Source organism: Cyprinodon tularosa, unplaced genomic scaffold (genome assembly GCF_016077235.1).
Source record: "Cyprinodon tularosa strain WSP-4 unplaced genomic scaffold, ASM1607723v1 ctg387, whole genome shotgun sequence".
Classification (NCBI taxonomy): domain Eukaryota; kingdom Metazoa; phylum Chordata; class Actinopteri; order Cyprinodontiformes; family Cyprinodontidae; genus Cyprinodon; species Cyprinodon tularosa.
Window position 1 is genome coordinate 1,231,160 of NW_024039104.1, and position 18,233 is coordinate 1,249,392.

General features: G+C 37.3%; 1 protein-coding gene across 4 annotated transcripts in view; it reads left to right on the plus strand.

Moving 5' to 3' along the window:
* LOC119791333 (F-actin-uncapping protein LRRC16A-like) overlaps window positions 1-18,233 on the plus strand; it is a 78,100-nt gene that overhangs the window by 20,888 nt on the left and 38,979 nt on the right. For all 4 annotated transcript variants that reach the window (XM_038297378.1, XM_038297380.1, XM_038297379.1 and 1 more), the window contains exons 3-4: window positions 13,372-13,422; window positions 17,256-17,315. In XM_038297378.1, coding sequence (XP_038153306.1) covers window positions 13,372-13,422; window positions 17,256-17,315 — 111 coding nt within the window. The remainder of the gene's footprint in view (window positions 1-13,371; window positions 13,423-17,255; window positions 17,316-18,233) is intronic.

Here is an 18,233-nt window from a genome sequence, read left to right on the forward strand (position 1 = left end):
TGCTTGGGCTTACCTTTCAAGGCCTCGTGCAAAGGCCGCATAAGCTGAGCAGCTCGAGGGATGAAACGGTGGTAAAAATTCACCATGCCGAGGAACTCCTGCAAGGATTTGACAGTGAGCGGGCGTGGGAACTGTGTTACTGCCTCCACCTTAGATGGAAGAGGGACAGCACCGTCCTTAGTGACTCTGTGTCCCAGGAAATCAATGGTGGACAGACCAAACTGGCACTTGGCGGGGTTGACAATTAGCCCGTGTTGGCTAAGACGCTCAAAAAGTGTTCGGAGGTGCGCCAGGTGCTGAAGCTTGGATGTGCTCGCTACGAGGATGTCATCCAAGTACACAAAAAGAAAAGGTAGGTCTCGTAGAACAGAGTCCATGAGGCGTTGAAAAGATTGGGCGGCGTTTTTAAGGCCGAACGGCATGCGCAGGAACTCAAAAAGACCAAATGGCGTGATCACGGCAGTTTTGGGAATGTCCAGCGGGTGCACCGGCAACTGATGATATCCCCGGACGAGGTCCACCTTGGAAAAAATCACCTTGCCTGCCAGGTGAGCTGAAAAATCCTGTATGTTCGGCACCGGGTATCGGTCGGGCGTTGTTGCCTCATTAAGCCGCCGGTAGTCACCACATGGGCGCCAGCCGCCGCCCGGTTTGGGGACAATGTGGAGGGGTGATGCCCACGGGCTGTCGGATCGACGGACTATACCCAGGCGTTCCATGTTTGCAAATTCAGCCTTTGCAACGGCAAGCTTGGTCGGGTCGAGGCGCCGAGCACGGGCGTGGACGGGTGGGCCAATAGTGACGAGATGGTGCTCCACACCATGCTTAACAGCGGATGCAGAGAAAGTGGGCTGAGTAAGCGCTGGGAAATCGGCAAGTAGACGGTGGAAGTCATCTAAGGCTGAGAGCATGCTAGATAGTCGCATGGGGTCAGTCCCGCTGAGTGTGCACGTATAAGAACAAAATGTGGCAGCGTCAATCAAACGGCGGTTTTTTACATCCACCAACAGTCCCTGTGCACACAGAAAATCGGCTCCGAGGAGGGGAACGGCCACCTTTGCAGTAACGAAATCCCAGCCGAACCGCTGTCCTCCGAAACACAATTCAACGTACCTCGTTCCGTACGTGCGGATGGGGCTACCATTGGCAGCTTCCATAGGTGGGCCGTGGCTGTCGGTCACCATGTCCAAACGGGATGCGGGCAGGACGCTCCTCTGTGCTCCCGTGTCACACAGGAAACGCCGTCCGGAGATGCTGTCGCGGATGAAAAGCAGCCTGCCTGCGCGGCCGACACTCATGGCCACTACTGAGCGCCGGCCCCGGCATTTCCCGACCCGCCGAAACTGCATGGTGGACGACATTTGTTAGCCTTGGGTCCAAACTTGGCATGATAAAAACACAAGGCCGGAGACTGTTGGGGGCCAGAAGATTGCCGCCGACGAGAAATGGCTGCCGAGATGAGTGTGGAGCCGTCCAGCGTCACAGGAGCGATGTGTGCGGGCAAAAGCGCGGCCACACACTGTTCCTGACTTGCCAGGAAGAATTTGTCAGCCTGCTCAGCCAGCCTCCGACAGTCAGTGATTGTGGTGTTGGCTAGTGCAGCCCTGACTTGAGAAGGCAGCTGACGTAGAAAAAGTTGGATGAAAAGAAAATCGGGTCTGTGTTCACCCAAGAGATCCAGCATACGGTCCATGACCTCAGATGGTTTGCTGTCACCCAGTCCTTGAAGGGAGAAAAGCCTGCTGGCTCTCTCAGCGTCTGACAGTTCAAAAGTTTTCAGCAGGTGGGCTTTGAGCGCTGCATACTTCTCAGTTGCCGGAGGGTTTTTAAGAAGACTGACCACTCTGGATGCCGTTGAATTTCCGAGAGCCGACACAACGTAGTAGTACTTTGTTTCATCCGCGGTGATCGCACGCAGTGCGAATTGCGCTTCAGTCTGGGCAAACCATGCAGACGCCGACGCTTCCCAGAATTCGGGGAGTTTGAGGGTAACGGCGTTCGCGGTCATGGTCGTGGAGTGTCTCTGGATATGTCCAGCAGACTAACGTCGGGGTCACCAGTGTGGAAATTGCAGTAAAGTCCAAGAGACAATTTCTCACGTTGAGCACACCAAAGCGTGTGTCGTTTATTTTTCAAGGAAAAAACTACTAAATACAAAATGGCGCTGCCCAGCAAAACCCCGGCGTCGGGCTACACGTCATCACGCCTTCATAACATTTAAAGGGACCGCGATCCCTGAACCGTTATACTTACAAGCAGTAACTACAGACAGAACCAAGTGCTTTGTTTACTATGAACGGTATGTAGAACCACACTTAATAAGAAAGGTGAATTATGTCGGTTACATTCACTACAATACCAACATTTAGCTTTTTAATCCTGAATTACATCTTTTTGGATCTTTCAATATGTTGTCCACCATTTAAATAACCAGAACCATATGTTTGTTTGTTTTTTGTTATTGATTATTATTATTATTTTTTTATATCAGGATTTTAACTCTCAAACAACCACCTGTTTTTAGCGTCCAACAAGACAATGTTTCCTAATCAGCATGCCACTATCTTTGTCTCCCTTTGTGGGTTTTAATTTTCATTTTTTTAATTCGTGAATAAGAGCCATGCACTTGAAACACGGCTAAGCTTCGGAATAATTCCTCATCAACAAAAGGAAAAAATACATTTAACCAGGATGCACTGGAATGGCCAGATTTGATTTTCATGTACCAACCTTATATTTAATTAGGACCTCTGCTAAACAGCCACATCACTGAATACCACATTGGATTGGCATCCAAACAGTAATGAAAATCTATCTAATGTACAGTATTTATAAAGGTCTCAGTTCTGATAAGTTTTACGATCATTATATTTATTCAGTTCTCCATCACAGCTCATGGTTGATCAGTGATGTCGTAGCTCAACCAAGGCAAACAGCTTTAAGCAGGAATTCTTCCCCTGTAGGGTTAGGCAACAAGAAACGATAATCGATCAGAAATGGTTCTAAAATTTAAGAAAATACTGCCTAACTCGTCTTTGACCGGCTGGACCGGTGTTGTAAACTATGTTCCTCTGGGAATTTGCTCCCCCTCCTAATTCATAGCACTTTAATCTTGAGCTAGACATAATTTTAAGTGTAACTTCGTCAATTGTTTTATTTTAATTCATTTGGGATCTGCTTCATAATGAATAAAATGCACTAACTGAACAATGGAGTATGATATCTGATCATTCCTCTGTCCACAAAGGTAAAATATTACTACTTTCATGTCTAGTTGAATGGAGATGAAATATAGGGAATGGCGCTGGCGATAGAAATACTGTCAGGATGCCTTCCTGCTGTGGTGCAGCCAGGATCTACAGTCAGGTTTAGATAAATAAAATAAAAATTGTATAACATAAGTACCTGAAACATCAGACACTGGATATATGCAATTGTGTTGTAATTCTGAAACATAAAGCTCCCTGTGAAAATGTAACTCTGTGAAAGAAAAGTTTGAATTACAGTTTACTGGTTTGATATCTATATACTGGTTGAAAATAACTGTTATAATTTAAATGTTGAAGGAATTACGTTTCATTGAGAAGTTTAGACCATTTCATCCAGATAGTTTGTAACATTTACACTTTGACGATCCTTCCTCTTAAAAAATCGGAATGGAGAATTGATTGTTCCCGGAAACGAAACAAGGAATCGGATCCGGAATCATTCAGGTTCAAAGAAAAGGGTGTCTCTGCCTGGGTGAAATACTTAGAACCTCATGTCATAGTGTTTCTTATAAAGCAAGTTTAATGAGGTTGATCAGTCATTACAAATGACGGGTCTAAATTTCTCTCTGTTACATGTTAACGAGGCTCTTGGCTTCTGAATGACATTGCCATGCCAGGCTGTGGTTCTCTGATCCGTTATCCGATCCGACTGGGCTCACATGGGAATGATCCCGTCCACATCATTCCAAACTATGCTAGAGAGTCTTCCAAAGGTTTGGTGTGAAATCACTGTCTATCTCAACAGATGCTGAGCTGGGGCTTTCTGTGTGTCTTATTAGTGTTGACTGATGCTATTGCAATAAGAAAGCATAAGGACTGCCATCTCCAGACAAGATCCGCTCCTCCTCTCTCCCCCACATTGCTCTGCCTTGTCTCGTTTCTTTTTGGTGTTTTATCTTGTCTTACACATCTGTCCATGTCAGAAACACAGTAGGTTATTCCATATGAAATCATTTTCTACTTTATTTAATTGAGTTATAAGATGTACACACCTTGGGAACTGGTTGTACCTCTTATTTTTTTTTCTTCCTGTCTTGTTTATCCCTGTGGACTGCAGTGATTGCTTATTTACCCAGAAGCCTTGACTTAGAATCACACTGCAGCACACATATAGCCTGAACCCACGTCCTCCCTGTTGTCTGTAGCTGGAATACTGATGAATAACCAGGATTTCTTTTCTAGCTAAACAGGCACAAATGTTTCCAGTTCACTTCAGCAGATGAAACAAAGAATAATCCATTTCTTTACCACCATAATTTGTTGTTATATTCTGATCAGAAATGAATACAGTCCTGATCATATAACCCAAATGAGCGCTCATGCTGCCTTTTTATTAGTTTGATTGGTCTCATTTGGGTTCGACAGGAGGCTGTCTGAAAATCCCAGATATGCAGATGATTTCACATAAAACCCACTTTTGGAATTTGTTTCTAAATTGCTCTAGTTTATGTTGCATCCTAAACATGTGTATATGTCCTGTTATTTATAATGCATTATATTTATGCATGCAGTTTCTATTGTGAGTAAAACCAGAAACAGCATTAAAATAAAGCGTGAAGTGTAACGCAGGCAGACACCACATGCCCCAGCTCACTGCAGCTGTGGTCTGATGAAACCAGCCAATCAAATCAGTTCAGGAAGCACCACTGTCGGCTGCCTTTGTTCTTCTCTCAGCCTCCCTCTCCAGCACTAAACACAAAATGATGAGCAGGGCAGCGATAAAGGAAAATTGATGTCTTTTTTTTTTTTTTTTTACAGTGGCTGCCAGCCAAGTTTATGTGGAGGATGTGATAATAGTTTCAGCCCTCATGCTGCTGCTTTGATTTGTATCTTGGGAATCTGGGAAATCCTCAATTTGAAAACTGCATTCAAAGCATTTTTGCTCCCTATTGTTTGTTGCTATAGGTGTTTATTCTAACTGTTATAAAGCTGTTCATATATCTTATAAAGTCATATATCTTATAAAGTCTGCGTTGTCTTGCTGCTGTTAGAGAGGGTTATTCAACATTTTGCCTATTTCTCTTTAACCAATAACATTTGTGCAAAAACTGCATGTATAGATTGATCTGGCTTTAGTGCAAGTTGGAGATTACAGCAAGATCATCAGCCTAGAATTAATAGTTTAATAGAATTAATGTTATTCTGTACAAGTCATTTTTCTAACTTCTATGGTCCTTATTTTCCATTAAGGTTTTTAATAAGTTCAATGTTTTAGATGCAAATAACATTTAAAACAACATAAGTATTTATAGGTAGCGTCTATATATTTAATTCCAGCTATAAAAATAAATCTGATACTAGGAATAAATCAAAAAGTGTAAGCTGGTTTCTTTAACATGCACTTGTGTTATATGAAAGTAGATCTGGGATTTCGATTAAAAGAATATTTAGTCAGTTTTAAATGATTTACAGCACTGTAAATGTATATGGTGTTCTCTGTTCCACTTGATTTATTCATCAATAAAATGTTTAGGATTTGATTAACCAGATTTATCCCTAACAGCTTGGCTCGTTGTTGTTTTTTTTTTTTTTTTGGAGGGTGTATTAAGTTGTGTACATCTAAAACTATCAAATTTGGTCTTTTAATTTATAAACAAAGTGTTTTCCTGTGAATATTGTAATTATCAATTTTTGGAGTTGTAACAAGATACAGTGGTGGGTACAGGACTATTCAACATTTCGGCAATGCAGATCATTGGGGTTTATTCTGCATTCCTCTGCAGTCGGCCTCGGCAGATGGCCGCTCACACTGAGCCTGGTTCTGCTGGAGATTTCTTCCTCTTAAAAACGAGTTTTCCTCTCCACTGTCGCTATAAGCATGCTTGGTGTGAGGGATTGCTTTTAAGTCAATGAGACGATGCAATCAGCTGGTTTTGATTGATTGATTGACTTTATTGATCTCACAGTGGAGACATTTACTTGTTACATTGGCTCAGTAGTCAAAAAGAAGAAGAAAGTGCCAAAAGGAATAAAAGGTGCATGTGGTATATTCAATATATACAGTGCATATATATATATATATATATATATATATATATATATATATATATATATATATATATATATATATATATATATATATATATACATACTGTACATTGGAATTTGTTTTAGGCAGTTATTTATTAACAGCAGTACACAAAGTCCTTACACCTGAGCCATTTATAACCACAGGATAGGGGCCTTAACAATGAATATTCCTGTTTTTACTTTGTGATTTGTCTTTGCTGAGGTATAGACTTCATAAATCTTTTTGGGTGGCATTTAATTCAAGATAAGGATTACAATGGAGGCAAGTAATGCACTGATAAGGAAAACCAGGCATTTCTTTCTTTCTGGTATAAATCTGCTTTGGTTGTTTCATTGTGCAGGACTTAAAGTCGTACATCAAAACCATAAAACGTCCGGCAGCCAAATGAATAGCAGGAAACATGCCTTTTAAGGTTAGTTTTCTAATACTTTGAGGTAAAATGATTGAACAAGCTTGATGGTAATATGGGGATAAATGTAAAAAAAAAAAAGAATGACGAGAATGCAAAAAAAACCTGTAATAGCAATAAATCAGATTTTTTTTTTTCAGCGCTAAAACCATGAGCTTTAAACAGTCTTTTTAGCGGTATTGGCTTTAAGAAAGATAAAACAGCTTTTAAACCCTTTAGATGAATAGTCTCAACTCTCCTTAGGTTTCAATAGTGGCTCAGATTTAGCTCAACAGAATTATGAATCTATTAAATAATTCCACTTTTTCTCCTCCTCTGCCTCTCTTTTATTAATCCTTTTCTATCTTCATGGCAGTTACTCTGACTCAGTAGTTGGTCTTTGTGGCGTTTCCCTCTGTTTCTTTATGGCGTTAGAGAGGGTCACGTCAGTCATGCTGTGAGGACAGTTTATGTTTGGAGCCGCCACATCACAACTGTTTAATGTTAGATTCGTCTGCATGTGAAGGACACACTGACAATAGTTATGCAACAAAGAGCCTGTCAGCAGTGGAGCTAGAAATTAATGCCATGACTGCCGTATGTTTTTTAGCTGGTATTATGATTCTAGGTCCGCATGCTTAATAATCCAAAAGGCTCATGAGCTTTTTTTTTTATTTATTTGCCAATCTCAAACCTTTAGATGGCTTCAAAAATGCATCAGCACAGTAATTACCATATACAATTCAGAGCATTGTCCCAATCCTATGCAGGACCAGATCTATCATATTTAAAAATAAATACAGAAATAAATAAATGCTCAATAAGTAAATAAGCATACAATTAACTGCCCCCAAAAATACATAAATGTAGGTAGAAATTAAATTATGCAGTGGGACATAAATTTATATATCTCTTTTAATTAGCTTCTTTATTTATTCGCCTTTGTAATGTTTACCTTATTTATTTATATTATATACAATTTACATTATAATACTACTAATTTTTTTAAGTATTTATTTTATGCAGTAAAATGCTAACGAACCAGTGGGCTAAAGTTTACTCTCTAAGACAAGCCCTTCATCATTTGCATAATGAGGCAAAAATGTAGGATAAAAAAATACAAAGGAAGAATAAAACAGACCAAAATATTATAACATGCACATAAATAAATAACGTAATTATTACAAAGATGAATACATAAAGGAGCTAAATAAGAGATAATTTAATTTATACCTACATTTATTTATTAATTGTACCTTTGGAGGCAATTAATTGTATGCTTATTTATTTATTGAGCATTTATTTATTTATTTCTGTATTTATTTCAAAATATGGTAGAGCTGGTCCTCCATTCAATCCCTCATAAAACACGATGGGACTAAGATAATTAATCCTGGCATAACTTGTAGAAAGATAAAAAATACTACTTATGGCTGCTATTGTGTCTTTTAGCTTTTTATTAACTGATCTAATATTGCGTGAATGCTTTAATTGACAATAAAATTAAGCAAACACTGTCCATCTTTTTAACATGTATATGTTTTATAAATTTGTAAAGGTTTAAAAGATTTTAGTCTATTAAAAAAAAAACATTAATTAGGATTTTTGCAGAGAATGAACAGAAAATAATTCAACTTCAACATACATTATATATGTCACAAGTACAGAGCAACAAATGTAACTCTCTGCATTATGTGCTCCCCCACAGTGCGCTGGGGGAGCACTGTGGGGTTAAGTTACTTTGGACCCAAAGTGGCAGTCTGTGGGAGTGGGGTTCGAACTCAGAACCTTTGGGATCCAAGTGCAATGCCCTAACCAATAGGCCACCGCTCCCCAGAGTAGTGGTGCCCTCATACATTATTTTCAATTCTAATACAATACCAATATTGCAGCTTTGAGTTTTGACCAATGCTGATATCTGCATGAATCATACATACTTTTATCAATAAGCTTTTAGTGTGGAACATCAGCTGTTAGTTAGAGAGGCACATCATATCAGCATTAACAGCATTTTTAAATATATAGTTATCAGTGCAATAATTAAAACTGGATATTGGACCAATGTTCTTCTTATTACTTCCTCTTGTTTTAAGAGAAGAGGAGGAAGGGATTGGTCATTTGCTGTCTGCTTGGTTATGTTATGTTTACAGTGATGCAGTATGTGTGTGTGTTTAGCTGTAGCTGTAAGTAATGTAAACACCAGAACCATCTTCTGTTTTTATTTTACAGGCTCCAGATTATAGAGTATACTAAATATTGGTTATTGACTTTAACAGGGATCTTGATATTGGCCCAGATTTTCATATTGGGGCAACCCTATTTTTATTATGAAGATTCATGTAAAAGCTCCACTGATACTTCTTCATTTTCTCCATTATTATTGAAAGTTCGATTGATCGGTCACTGGTCAAGTCGATGATCAGCCGATTCCAATCACCTGCTGAGTAATCGGTTCATCTCTGTGTCAGTGTTGGTGTTGGCTCTCCATGGCAGCGCGACGAGACAAATGGTGCTGTACAGCTGGTGGCAATACTTTTGAATGTAAGCCACCAGTGTGTGGTAGATTGTGTGTATTACAGTGTGTGAGTAGGAGTAATGGCAGATGCTCTCCTCTGCCGTACACATGCTCCAATGCTACTGCCATCTGTTTGTGTGCATGTAGCTGAGGGTGCAGCGCTGGTCGCCGTGAAATCACTGATGGATGGAAGACTCAAGGCTTAAATCCACTTAAGATAGTGAGCGGAGATAGACCGGAGGAAGGGGGGGTCATGCCTTTGTCTCTCTGAAAGGGCAGATGGGGGACGCACTGTGCTGGAAGATGGCGGTGGGGCAGTCATGATTGGATGACGGCGTGTTGCTAAACTATGGAAAACTCTGAGAAGTCAGAGTGAATTCATCCACAGAAAAGAAAACATTTCAGCAAGTTAGTTTCTGGTGTTTTTAAGGTTATTTTAAGAAATAAACCAACTGCTTGCAATAAATGACATGATCTTATGTCTACTTGTTGACTTGATGTCTACAAATGTAATCATAAATGTTTGTTAAATCTATTTACAAACCAGTGGGCTTGTGAATCAAATCAGTCTCAATTGAAAAAAAAGAAAACTAGTTTGAGACTGATTAAAGTCAGATGGAGTTTATGATGTATGTTCTTGTAAAAATTACAATAATCTTAAAATCCCTGCATTTTTTTATTTGAGATAAAGCTTCTTATCGGATCTCATTTTTAGCATCCTTTTAAAAGCAAACAGTTTCCTCCTTCCTGCTGGGAAATCTAGAGGAATCCAATAAAATCATTAATTTCCCACAGCCTGAAGTTTTCTTGGATCTGAATGGGTTAAAGAGGAAAGCTCCAGATTGTCTGTATTGCTTTACCTGATATGCAAGACTAGAATATTACAAATGATACTTTAAAGGTTTATCCACTGATGTGCAGGTTATGTCCTAAACTATAAGTGCTTTGTGAAAAAAATGAAGTGTATGGTTCCAATGCACAAAACAGACAAATTTCCACTTAAACAGTTGGAACAGTTCTACTTTGTGAGCTTTGCAATGAAAGCATTTACACTAAGAACTCCAGTTCATCAATGAAAAATGTGTATTATAAAAGACTTTAATGTTATCGAAATGAAACCAAGGTTAAAAGCCTACACTTTGAGTTTTTAATGTGAAGAATAAACATTTGATTTAGAGCCGCCTTGTTAGAGAAGTTTCAGCACATTTTTCATATCTACAACTACATTTAAAAAATAGAATAACATAAAGTGGAATAATTTCAGAAAGTGGCATTTCATAGAGTTTCAAATGTTTATAAATTTAAAGATTGTCTTTCTTGTAATTTTGATTATTGGTTACAGCTGGGAAAAACCCCCCACCTATATGTAGTATCCCAGAAAATTAGAATAACACATTAGAGCAATCAAATAAGGACATTATAAGCAGAAATGTTAGGATTCTGAACTGGTTGGACCATCTCAATGTGACATAGAGGGCATCAGCCTGTGGTACTGCATGTTCTAGGTGTAATGGAAGCCCAAGTTGCTTTGATAGCTGCCTTCAGGTTATCTGCATTGTTTGGTCTGATGGCTCTCACCTTCCTCTCAACACTCCTGCCATTTGCTATGTGTTCAAGTCAGGGGAGAATTCTAGCCTGTTAAGAGAAGGAATATCATGGTAATTGAACCACCTTTTAGTACCTTTTGTACTATGTGAAGGTGCCAAGTCCTGAATCAGCATGTCCATACAGGTGTTTCAAGTTGATTTGCTGATTAATGTGTGAAACCATGAGTGTCCGGTTATGGGGTGCATTCAAATTCATGGGATGCGTCCTTCAAAGGCCTGATTTGTAGGCCGATTACATCATAGCACGGCACCGAGGTCTGGACAGATTCAGATATATTTTCTATACATACGTTCTTTAGATTTACTTATATCTTTCTACCCCTTTTATAGCATAGCATAGAATAGAAAATCCCTTAATTGTCTCACAATGGCGAAATTCTGGTGTTTACAGTAGCAAAACGATTATAGACAAAAATGTTCACACAAATGTGTAACTTAGAAAAGTATATAAGAATAACATTATAGTAAAGATAAACGACTGTACTGTAAAGTGATTAACAATATAAAAAACTGTGCACCTGGAGAATAAATAACCAATATACAGCTATAGACATTTTTTACAGTAATGGATAATTGCAACATGTATCGCTTTATGTGTAATGGTTCAATATATGGCTTTCAGTTTTTGAGATGACTGGCAAAGAATATTGCTGGGGGGGAGGGGGGTGTTACTGGTCTCTAGCCTTGATTGAATGATTTTATTACTTTATTAAACACAATGTTAAACCAGTTAAGAGTTTACTATAGAGGCGCTCATGACATTGTACATTAAGATCAAGGTTTAAATGCAATCCAAATAAGAGGCAGAACATTTTTGGTGCAAAAAAAAAATGCATGTGCAATATGTGGTGGTATTGCTGGTGATGTACAAAGATTACATTTACAAAAGATTTGACCTGCAAGTAGGTTTGGTTTGCCCTTTTTAAATGAGTAAATTAAGATTGAGATGCTGTCAGTTTGATAATGATAATAATTACTAAAAATTATGATAATGCTGAATAATAGTAATGGCAAAATTTGTATAGATATCTCAAAGTGCTAGGAATAAAAGTTAAATCATAAGAAGAGAAAGAATGGTTAAAATTGTGGCCACAGTGACTGCAGAGATTTTTATCAACAAGTCTGCACCTGACCTTCAAATGTGCTAAATGTTGACTTTAAAACTTTGCCCACAATCACTGAATTGTTTGATAAATTGCTCTGCAGTTGGTTAAAATTTAGATTTGCATATCCGCCATCCATAAATTTGGTCGTAAGAATATGATCTGCATTATATATGATGGTAGCTATGCCAAAAAGTTTGCATTTGATCTTCCACTCCATTTAAACACACATTTTACCTGCTTTGTATATCATATGTTAATTTTTCTCATTAAACGTAATTTATTTCACTTTCTCTAAATATGAGACAACCTACCAGCTAACTGCACTGTCAAATGGAATAAAAGTGGAAAACATGTAATTACTGTACAAATGGGCTTGTTCGATTTGTACTAATTGAGCAGTTAATTTGAATATTAATGTGTTGTGATTTATATATTATCAGCATTAAGAACAGAATCCCAGTCCTTGCAAACATGCAGCATGTAAGATTCACAGAATGAGTACAGCGAGGGGAAAGGCTGAGCAAACCAGTCGTGACTCTTGCTCTTTAGAAGAGGTTATCTTTGGCCATACAGGGCTGCCTGTCTGCCTCCATCATATCAAAACATGCAAAGGCTGCCTGCGGAGCTGACCCGCAGAGGGCTAGAACGCACTGTCATCCTTTTTTAGCCTTATCTCAAACACTTCTGTTTGATTCCTTCACATCTTTTAGAAATAATGTCAGTTTCTGCACTTTTTAAATCCCATAACACCTTAATCTCTTCTCTGCCTCATTTTTCTCCTGTTTTTCTTGCTTTCTGGTTTGTTCATAAAACTACAGTACCTTTGACTATACTTTGTTTTTCTCTTTGATCGTTTTTTTTCAGGATTTATTTATCGAATAATTTACAGCCTTCCATACAGGTTTTTAAACTCAGGTACCAGCAGAACTCCACTCCTGTTGCTGAAAACTGGAGACTAAATATGTTTTACTCAAACTGGAAGGCTTGGAAAAAGTCATTTATAAACATTTATGTCCAGATACTTTCTTTCGTTTTTATGGCTCTAAGATATGTGTTTGCTTATCACAGATGCTCTCTGAAGAAGGGGGAAGTCTTCCTCCGAAAGCTTTAAATTCAACTATTTGGGTGTTTTGATATGTTTACACAAAACCCGATCTGGTTTAGATGGATATACCTTCTATCTTTAAAATGTTATGTAAAACTGCTTTGCTCTAAGAAGTGCTGTTTATTTTATCAGGTTAATGAAAAAAGCTTACTGGTCACTTACTGGTTTAATGTGGAGTAAAACCCTGTCTTCTTGCCCTTTCTGGTTTTCTAGAGAACACTTAAAGTCACGTGTCTTTAGCTCTCTGAGTCAGCTGGACATTCCTTAGTTCCTTGTCATTTTCTTGTTCTTAAAGCTGCTAATTATTTCCATCTCCTGCAACACTCTCACGAATCCCTCTGTTCTCTTAGGCTCTTGCGACTCACCGCGCCTACCTCCTAACAGCACGCATTCCAGCCAAGGTAAGAACAGGAGCTCAGCTCTAATCTGCTGGCAGGTCAGAGAAATCCTTTTTTCTTAAAGTAAGACCATTTTAATGCCTCAGTAGGTTGTAAATAAAATCTTGTGATCTTCATGTGCATTGTTTTAGATCTTTTTTTTTTTTTAAATAGCCAAAAACATGTTAAGTAGTCTTTTTATTTCTTATAATATAAAGGCATATTTAAAGAAAATATTGGGGGGGTTTATCAGACTATTAGAGATGCACACATCAACAACAAAAATCACGCACACAACAATCTTACCTGAAGACAGTTCAGAGATACTGGTTATTCTAACCGTCATGTTTACTGGGAGGAAGCCAGCGTACCAGGATGCCATGCAGTATGGCAGGTCGTTTAGACATTTATTAGCTTGACTCAATATGTAATCCATTTGTCTCCAATGCATTTCTTCCTAGTCAAAATGTATGATAAAAATGTAATGATATCTAAAATAACATTCTTTCTATCTAAAATAAACATTTCAGATATCTGAAATGTAATTCCTACTAGTGCAAGTGATATAATGGTTCCCATTCATGTGTGTTGGGCTTTTACTTCCAGATATCTAAAATGACTGTTCCTACCTAAAATAAACATTCTTCCTATCTAAAAATTTATTCTGACGAGGATAAACTCTAATTTCAGATCTCCATAATCACAGTTATTATTTCAGATATCAATGAGTGATGAAGAAATGAATATAACATTACAGAAATCCAGAAATCCAATTCTTGACATCAACAATATATTTCTGAGATATCCGCTACTTATTTTTATGACTAGTTAAATTAGAATTCCAGGTATCTCAATTTTAATAATACCCATCTAAAATTTAGTTTCTATTAGAGATAGCACTCAAGCATTCTACCTGGACTCAAATTTGTACTAGTAAGAACTACATTTCAGATATCTACAAATCTTGACTTATTTTAAATAGCCATTTTGACATATATTTGCTTGACCGGATATGTATTTCAGATATCTTTAATAGTATTCCTGCTATCTAAAATAAAAGCACGAATGGGAAATGTGACATCATTTGCACTAGTAAGAATTACATTTCAAATATCTGAAATGTTTATTTTAGATAGGAAGAATGTTAGATATCTGAAATGTACATTTTGCCTAGGAAGAAATGCATCTAGCTTACATATTCAGTCAAGCTAATAAATGTCAAAAAGACCAACTTAAAATTTGTAAAGATTTCTAGATATTTGAAGGTTTATTCCTACTTGTATTATTATATTTTTTGCATCCTAAAAAAATTTCTTTGCTGGCAAAAATGTAATTTAGGATATCTATATGTACAGTTCTGACTAGTAGGAATGTAGTTTTTGACCAGGAAGAATCTTATTTTAGAGATCAACAAATGGAACAATAGAGAGGACACTGCTTCTAACAACTGTCAGACGGCCTGCCATATTCATGCAGATGGAGGACATGCAAACTATAATAATAATTAAAAAAAAACTGGTTGGGGTTTGAATTAGTTGTAAGTCATAAGATCTGAAGTGGATGGTCATTGTTTCCTCAGCTGCAGACTCTGTGTAGGGTTCATGGCTTTTAAAGATCAATAAAAATATATGAAGTGCATTCATTTTATTTTATTTCTATCAATCTCAGTTATACAAAGCCTCATTATTGACCTACTTTGTTACATTATGGAGACTCGGTTTGCTCCTGGCTGTAAGTTTAGTGCTGAAAACTGCCTGTAGCTCTTTTATTCTCATCTCAGCTGGTTTTCCTGTGTGAGCCTCTTGGAGTGATCATTTGGCTCCTCTTCTATAAACCTCCAGGGCCTAACTGCTCTGCAGCATTCACACAGGCTGTTTCTCACTCACATATTCATTCATGTCTTTCTCCTGCCTTTCCCCCTCTGTTTGTTTTTATACAATGGTTCCTATGCAGTCTGGAAAAGTCTGGAATTTGCTTTTGGCTTTTTCTGATGGAACTTAATGGAACTTAATGAATTATCTTAAGTTGATATTTTTTTCAAACTTAGAAGAACTGAATCTACTGTTATAATTTAATCATACTCAAACTTTTTAAATATAATATTTTGGTTTGTTGGCATTTGTAGTAGAGCTGATTTAACATTTCAATAAATTAAAACCATATTGATCCATTGTCAATTAGCTGTCTATGTGTTTATTGAACATAAAGTTACATAAACCCACCTAGGCATTGTTTTTATGGTCCAGTGTGTGAAAGATTAGTCTGGCTAGGTATGGAAATATTGAAATGAAAAATGCATAGAAACTCTTTTATGCTTTTTATAGCTGAGCAACTCAGTCTGAATTATTTTTTATTCCATGCTTATTTTTTTATTGGAGACACGCTGAAAAATATTGAGGTGACAAATACTTCAAAAGCATAGAAATAAAACCCAAAATTCCCTGAAGCGATTAGTTACAATTGATTACAACCAATCATTCTACATTATGAAAACACAAGGAAAATGAAAAGATGAGCAAATAAGCTGACATATGGACAGTGAACGACTGATTGAACAGCATTTGGTTCTTCCATATATCTCTCAGTAGGACAGCTTGGCCGCTGGTTAGCAAACATTTATCCCCACATTGACTTAAGCCTGTCCAGAGAGCTGCCCTGCTATCAGATCACAGGTAGATTAAATTGCACATAAAGCAATGAAAACTAAAGCTTCACCCGTGAGCATTTAAAAACACTTGCATTAAGTACAATTGTGTCATATGCATCAAACAATTGTTAAATTATATTCTTTTGTGGAGCAGAAGAGTACAGTGTTTGATCACAAGACATTGGTAGAAACTGTCAATGTGTTCTCCCAATAAAGCTGAAACATTATACTAATACAAAGGATCCAATTTATCAGGGCAGCACAAAGTAGCAGGATCATAGCACAAAGTAGATTTATTGATAACCAGGAGATTAGCTCATATTTACAGGGACCCTTTATTTAAACCTTGTATCAACAATGTAAATAGGAGCAGGTTTTAAGCCCTGCTGGTGCGAAACAGACTGTGACAAAGAAACAAGAGGTATGCATAAATTATGATAATTATGGAAGTAGAATTCCTCCATTGTTTTTATTTCAAACTGTTTAAATACGGTCTTTTTTTGTCTCTTTATCATAGACTTGTATATGTCCAAGGATTAAATTTTTGTTTTTTGTATTTATTAATTTCATCTTTTAGGAGAGATCATTGAAGCTTGTATGTATGTATGTGGTTAGAGGATTGCTAAAAGACACAAAAACTCAATCCGTACTGTTAAGTCAGACAGTAGAGAAACGGCTTATTCTCTTCCTCCCTCTCATCTCTAAGCCAAGCCTCAGAAACAGAGCTCCCACCTGGAATAGTCTGGCCTCGCCGCCTGGCCTGCCCTCAGGCTCTCCACTGTTTGCATTTCTAAAAGAGGAAGAAGCAATGGAAAACTGTGCTCATTATGAATGTGCGCAGGATGCATCTCACATGAAAATACTTATTTTGGTCTCTCCGTAGACATGGGATGATGAGCCATGTGGTTTTCTCTGCTTTCTTCTTTGTCCTAAAATGCCCTGTTTAAATTCAAATTAAACATGACCATAAAGGAGTGATTTACCCCTTTTTTGCTTGGAAATTGCTATATCTGAGAAATTATAAACTGTGGAAGATTGTTATGATTATTCATGAAAGCGAATCCCTAAGTGTTAAGTCTATTAAAGAGATTACTGATTGAACTTGGTAGTCTAATATGATCACAGTTTGCAGAACATAAACAGATCAGATTCTGTTTCTGTGCACATTTATTTGATAATACAGCTTTTTTTTCCCCCTTCCTTTTTTTAGGTAGAGCACTCCTTTAATTATCTGGAGATCCAAGGAATTTCCTGCAGCAAACCAACACAGGTACTGGACATTACATACTTCCATAGGGAAACTTTACACAAAAAAAAAATAAATAAACTTAAGTATGAGAGGTAATGGAAGTCTCTTTAAGTAGGTTAAAGCCAAGCTGACCCTGTCTAGTGTGCCTTACTATCAGAGGTAGGGTTTACATTTACTTCAGGGTTTTTTAACAAAATATATTTCTCCAAGTATTCCTACATCACAAAATGTTTTACTTCTACCTGATTAAGTTTCTTTCTAAGTATTGCTGCTCTTTCTTAGGTGCAACTTATCACTACTGTTGCTACCTCTAATACATTTACTGTATGAAAAACAAGGATTTTTTTATGGGAAAAGCACCAGACTTAAACCAGAATAATTTAAGTAAAAGTGAAACCTTTTTCATTGTTCTTGTGTTATCTTCTATGTGCAAAATCTGCTGTGTCATATGGAGGTAAAGAGAATATGTAGAATTTACAATATACCTTTTACCACATTTCGGGATTAAAATATAGAGAGATTGAAAAACAAAATTAAATTGTAATTTTTTTTTATGAAGAATCAACAAGCGGGACACAATCATGAAAATAAATTATATTTATAAAGATAAGTAAAAATTTATGAACCACATTTATTTTATTTCTATCAATCTCAGTCATACAAAGCCTCATTACTGACCTACTTTATTACATTATGGAGACTCAGTTTGCTCCTGGCTATAATTTAGTGTAAAAAACTGCCTGTATTCTATTATTTTTCACCAATAAATTGGTGAAAGATGATAGAATTTTTAACAGCCGGATTCAGGAATCCAACTTTTTAGGTAAGAGGCTAAAAATCTGTGGTCGGTAAACAAATTACAGTTGTAATTATTCAACTAATAATTAATTAGTTTTACTCATGATTTGAATAACCTATTAATTAACTATAACTTCCAGT